The following is a 6,333-nucleotide window of genomic DNA, read 5'->3' as shown; positions in this document are numbered from 1 at the left end:
ATCTAAGTGACCATATTTTACGGTAGCATTTTACCTCGAAATATTTTTGTCCACCCCACTCATTTTTGGCTGGCGCCGCCCCTGGTCGGGATGTTGGCATATTTGTCGCGATACACAATGTACTGTTGCAGGACTTGATCGTAAAGCCTCACTTTATCGCTTGTGGGCAGGTCGGGTCGGTTGAGGATTTCATTCATTTTCGAGTCCAAGTCACTCATCGCGTTCACTAGCGGTGGTTTTTGAATATTTTTTTCCCGAATTGCTTCTAAAAGACGCGGTTCCACTAGACTCATCTTTTTGACACTTTCCATTTCTTATTTTGAGGTGAGAGTACCAATTAATCCAGCGATCGCCGGAATGACTGCGGATAAAAGTGCTCCTAGAAACCCGCCGTGTTGGATAAGTCGTCGTTTTTTTGTGAGACTGGTCTTCTTTTTTGCTAGCTCGCGTAAAGACTTCTTATGCTTATATAATCTTGCTTTGTGTGTTGAAGAAATAGGAACGTTACCCTTCAGCACGTTGTAACAACAATCACAAACACACTTAATCAAGTCGTTGTCTGCTGATTTAATAACCCCCTTGGCGACATTGGGAGTCGCTTTAGAAAGAAGTTTCAGGGTACCGATATGACGTTGCAAACGAGAAGTCATTTTAAAAAACTGGAACGTACACAGAATTTACTTCTCCAGGAAAGACGTCGGTTCGCAGACGAAACTTTTCCGGGGTGCTTTGCTTAAAGTCCAAGAGTAAATAACCAAAGGGCTTGGAAGTCGCGTCTGTAAATGCTTGCTGGAGGACGCTAGAACGTTTCGGGTAAGCTTGCTTCGCTAAATGAAGTATCTGAGAGTTGTCTCTGGGGTTTTTAAACACCACCAGATAATGAGCATTGAGACTAATCGTTCGATGTTCCTTACCTTTGTGAAAAAGATTTTGAACAATATACATGACACTGATGTTTTTATGGTGACTACCTTTCGTAAAAAGGTCGGTCACACTGCGGTTTGTCTCACTCATTAAATCATCAATAACAACCAATGTTTTTTCTGAAGAGTTGAAAGTGTCGCTTGATGGTAAACCTTGCAGGAACTCGACATTGGCGATCGTCTTAAACCTTTCTTGCCACTCTCCATAACACCACAACACCCTATCCGGAAGAGGGGACATCATCTCTTTAAGGTGCTCCAAAAACCTGACCACAAATTCAGTTTTACCGCTTCCAGTTGGGCCAGCAATAACACAAGTAAATGGATGCTGAAAACGAACATCCATCTTACTCGACAAGACACAAAATGACATTCGATATTGATAGCATACCCTTTTATTTCGTGAAAAGGCAACATATAAATATCAAACACATGTTCAACGATCAAAGTAGAATGATTAAAGTAGAATATTTAAGTTAAGTAAACTTTTTGAAGAGTTCCAATCACATGTCGACATATAGGACAATTTTCTAAATGTACTACACATCCACTGCAAGCACATAAATGCCCACAAGGAATGATCAACACATCGATCGCACGATCCAAGCACACTTTACATTGCAACGTTTCACAATCTTCAATTGCTTCCGTCGTATCTTTCGTTTCATGCAATATAGACGTTTCATCACTACGATTAGGGAATGTTCTATTCATTTTCAAATAGTTACATTGCTCATTTGCTTTCGCGTGTTCTGTCCAAGGACATTGAAAACCCGCCATGAAAAAGGAGGTGTCGCACCAAAAACAAACAACCTTTCTCCCTTCTCCAGTGTAGCACAACCCTGCTCTGGCAAGAGAGGCTTTCTCATGAAATAGATCTAAAGGTGCGAAAACAAACGATACAACCCGATGTCTCCACTTTTCCATTGTGACAGTTTGTGGTTGAGTTGAGCGTGGTCGAGGTGAAATTAAACCTCTTCGAAGTAAGAGTCCAGCAGGCAAGAATCCACCTACTTGAAAAGATGCTGGTCTATTCAAATAGGGATACCTTCTCACGAAATTTAACACAAAATCGAACCCCATTTTTTCTTGGATAAACTTGCAATGAGGGAAATACTTCGCGTGCTCTACGCAAGGAATGTCTGTTGATACCCAATGATTCAATCCTCCCCCACAACAAAAACAACGGACACGGTCTTTGTCGCCATAATAATAGAAACCGCTGTCCGCCATGTTCTCAGGACAATGGAGAGAACTTGAAAAATACTTTTTATATTGTTTATTCTCTTGAAAGGTATTCATTCTAGCTCTTTTTTCCACCAAATGAGGAGCAGCAGGAGCTGATTCTGGACAAACAATGGAAGATAAACCACCTGAAAGTGCCACATATTCATTTGCTGTTGCAACACTTGAAGAGCCAAAGTTTCTTTCCACTGCCATCACATCAACTAAGGACTAATGATACTCTACTGCGGTATATATATAACGTACAACTCAGAAAAAAAGAAAATGAAGTAATATCCAAGAATAGTGCAATATTATCAAAACATCTGACGCAATCGTTGCGACATCGTGGTAAGTTTTGCACAAGACTCTGCCAGGACAGTGCCAGGTACTGCTTCGTACTGCCAAGACTCTGCCAGGACAGTGTCAGGTACTGCTCTGCCAAGACTCTGCCAGGACAGTGCCAGGTACTACCAAGGCTCTGCCAGACTGCTCTGCCAGGGCTCTGCCAGACTGCTCTGCCAGGGCTCTGCTTTTGGCTCTGCCAGACTGCTCTGCCAGGGCTCTGCCAGGACTCTGCCATTTAGCACTGCCAGGTTTTTCGTACTGCCAGGTTTTTCGTACTGCCAGGTACTGCTTTTTCGTACTGCCAGCAGATATCGATCGGACCCTCCTCTACTACTAACGACTTGACAAGAGCATTTGACTCACTGCGTTCAGAGGAAGATATTAACAAATTGGTTTTCAACTCATCGCTGTTTGCGAATAGAAATCAAATTACCAGTGAAACCACCACGCCGGCTAAGCGATGCCGCTACCTACCAAGCCATTTCAGAGATGGTCAAACATTATTGACAGGTTGCAACAGTCTTCCTTGGAGTGAATCTGAATCCATTACAGAAAAGTTAAGAAGAGATTTTTCTTCATCCTTTGACAGAATGCTAAATGAACTTAAAAAGCGTTACTCGGATCAAGCATGTGAATTAGGTGTTAAATGCAGCTGCATTTTATTACACGCACATGTCTCCATCAAATTTGCCTAAAGTTGAATATTTAGTCAAATTCTATAATTTCGTTGAAAATCAGGTTGGGCAGCAATAGGATCTTGTTTTTTTGAGGTCAGCTAATTGTCACAAGTGGAAACTAGAATTTGAAAAGCACCAAAGTGGATTGACCAATGCCGCGTGGTTGTGTTTGTAAACTAATAAACTATTATAATAAACTATATTATAATAAACTAATAAACTATTATCTGCGACCATGTCATCACAAAGACTTGAACATCTTCTGCAGGTCAGCAGTGAGCGAGACATTGCCGATAACACTGGTCCTCAAAAATTGGTGAAAGCTTTTAAACTTACCTGCGAGCGCAAAATAAAACTTTAGTGCAGTGATTCTTAAGTTCGCTAACATCAAGATCGTAGTCGGCAATTCTATGGACCGCAGAGGAAATGTTTGGGAGCGTTTGGCCCCATTCTATTATTTTGTTCATAATTTAGAGTGCGCTCAAATACCAGCTTTTGCCTCCTTAAATTTCCTTTGTTTATTTTTCAATAAATTTCGTAACCGAGCTGCAGTGAGTCACATCGCAATCGGTAATCTTAGTGACCATACTTTACGGTAGTATATTACCTCGAAATATGTTTGTTCACCCCACTCATTTTTGGCTGGCGCCGCCCCTGCCAGAGAGCCGAACCAACAATGCTTGATCTTCAAGCTTCTTAGTTCACGAAGTCACGCGCTAACCAACTGAGACATCGGGGCGTATAAAAACTAACCGTTTGAAGATAAAAAAAAAACGTTTGTAATGTAATTGTAGCCTAAACACTTTTTCAAAAAGTAATGTAAAATGGGAAATGATAGTCAAGCAAATTAATATTTTACTTTATTGTATTTTACTTATTGATGTACAGAAGCGTTTGTTCTAGCTTTCACCGACAAAGCATTTCTGCTATCCTCCTGATTAGTAAATTTTATTTGAATTTTCAACTGTTTGCCTTTACTTAATCAAGCTAGGTCAAATTATAGTATTCGAAAGTTGCGTTTTTGCTAAAAAATGAAGAAAAGGAAAAGAAAAAAAGTAAAAAAAACATGGAAGACATGGAAGACATGAACATTTTATCTAATTAATACCGTATGTAAATTTTCGTTCGTTGTGGTACAGTTATGCTGACAGTGACATCTATTAATTTTGTAGGCTAATTTTTGTTTCAAGTAATTTTGTTTCGATCCAGTTGTGCTGAAAAGTTCTAATGAACGAAAACCGGTTCCACGACATAAATTAAATTTTAAATTTCATTGAAATACTATTGTGAGTGTTTGCCTGGACAAATGAAAAGGTTCAGACTTTAGGAAAAAAAGCTGTTGATTTGTTTTCTTAGTGATATGCTTTCTGTATTAGGTAGATCGCCCATTTGAGGAAGTGTCATAGTACCAGATCACCTTTTCCAGTTACTTCTTCCCACTTTTGATTTACTTTATTGTTGTAATGGTGTGTTCTTTAAAAAAAATATTGAACTTGCAAATTTTAAATTGCCTGTGTGAGACATGCTAATACAGTAGTTCTCTCTTATTATTCCTCGAAACCGGGCGATTTTGGGTTTATTAAGCGGATAGGCCTATCAAGCAAGGGACGATTCTCTGCCGCTCCTACGCATTAGCCTAAGTAGGCTACCGGTACTTCTGGACAGGAATACATTGGGCTTAATAAGCGGGTAAGCGTATTGACCGTGAGCTTAATAAGCGGGTAATATACTGTGACAAAATAAATACTACTAGGCTATATAGCCTACCCATGTAATCTACTAATAGGCCTATAGATAGATAACAATATATTGATAGCATAATCTATAGAATCATAAATCCTACCATATATATTCTCACGTGATAAGCCTAGTCTAGTTTAAAACACACAATGAACTATTTTATCATCAAAATTACTTAGATTGACTTCAAAAAGTATTTTCTAGCTTTGTAGCAAAATCTCATCATAATTTATTTGTCTCAGTTTGTTACTTTTGATACACGGAATAATAAATGCAGATCAGGGGTCACCAACTGTTGGCCCGCCGGCCGTATGCGGCCCGCCACGCTGTTATGTGCGGCCCGCGGAGGGTATCAGCGTACAAGTATTACCAAAAATACTTTTATTGAAGAGTTAAACAGCATAATTACCAAAAAATTTTTCTGGGAAGCATATTTTCGGTTTGCATACGTTTCCACCGACCGACCAATCAGATTGTAGTTCTAGGTGGGGGTCGTTTAAAGTTATTCCAAATCGATGTCCAGCCACACTGTCCCAGTGGTTGATTAAAACGTCTGTTTTCGAATTTTGAAATTGTCTGTGAACATAGGGTTGCTTATTTTAAGTTTGTAAATGTCATGTAAACACTAGTGTGCGTCAGTGTTGTGCGGATATTGAAATTTGATAATCCAATCCAATCCGAAATTTTTTAGAAATATCCGAATCCAATCCGGATCCAAAAATAATAGGAAAAGCAATATCCAATCCAGATCCGAATATCCGAAAACTAGGATTATAGCAGACATATGTTACACTAATATTTTTTTCTTACCCTACCATCCTTGTCTCAATTGCAGCATAATGATTGATTGATTGATTGAATCTTTATCTTCGGACTGGGAAAGCTTTTTGCAGAGCTTAATCCTGGCAGTTTCGCATACTTGTAGAGGCTTTGAATCACTGACGCAGGCCCGGTCACCGAGATTGACAGAGTGAAGTTTCCGATTGTTGAAGGCTTGTTGCCGGGGAACTATTCCATCCATTAGATGCCGCTGAATGGAGAGCAGTCCTTAACGTGCGTTGCTCAAGCGCACACCCCGAGAGTCGAACCAGCGCCGCTTGATCTTGAAGCTTCTTCGTTCCAGAAGTGACGAGCTAACCAATTGAGCTATCGGGGCGGACGAATTGAGCTATCGGGGCGAGATGAATTCATACTGATATTAAAGTAGCACTCAGCCTACCAGTAATCAATCTAAAACACAACAATAAACGACAATAACAAAACAAAGAAAATAGCAGTGTAGTAAGCATGCACAGTTCCAGTTGCACACACTTATCAAAAGCATACTGTTTTTGAATATAATGATGCAAATGTCATTATAAGATCAGTGTATAATAACTTGTCACTAATCACATGCTCACTTCCATGAACAATACAGAAAT

The 6,333-nt window shown here is 39.7% G+C and overlaps 1 protein-coding gene across 1 annotated transcript; it reads right to left on the bottom strand.

The window, feature by feature from the left end:
* Positions 1 to 1,394: 1,394 nt before the first annotated feature.
* On the bottom strand, positions 1,395 to 2,363 carry LOC145785909 (baculoviral IAP repeat-containing protein 8-like). Its single transcript, XM_082597606.1, has one exon. The coding sequence runs from the start codon at positions 2,361 to 2,363 to the stop codon at positions 1,395 to 1,397; it is 969 nt and encodes a 322-aa protein (XP_082453732.1).
* Positions 2,364 to 6,333: the final 3,970 nt, after the last annotated feature.

The sequence above is a fragment of the Aplidium turbinatum genome, chromosome 16, assembly GCF_918807975.1.
Source record: "Aplidium turbinatum chromosome 16, kaAplTurb1.1, whole genome shotgun sequence".
In the NCBI taxonomy this organism is placed as follows: domain Eukaryota; kingdom Metazoa; phylum Chordata; class Ascidiacea; order Aplousobranchia; family Polyclinidae; genus Aplidium; species Aplidium turbinatum.
Note: the sequence above shows the minus strand (reverse complement) of the source record. Positions and strands in the feature narration are given on the sequence as shown.

What these genes read in the sequence shown, in the direction of transcription:
- LOC145785909 (XM_082597606.1), bottom strand. Translation starts at nt 2,363, where the DNA reads ATGGCAGTGGAAAGAAACTTTGGCTCTTCAAGTGTTGCAACAGCAAAT.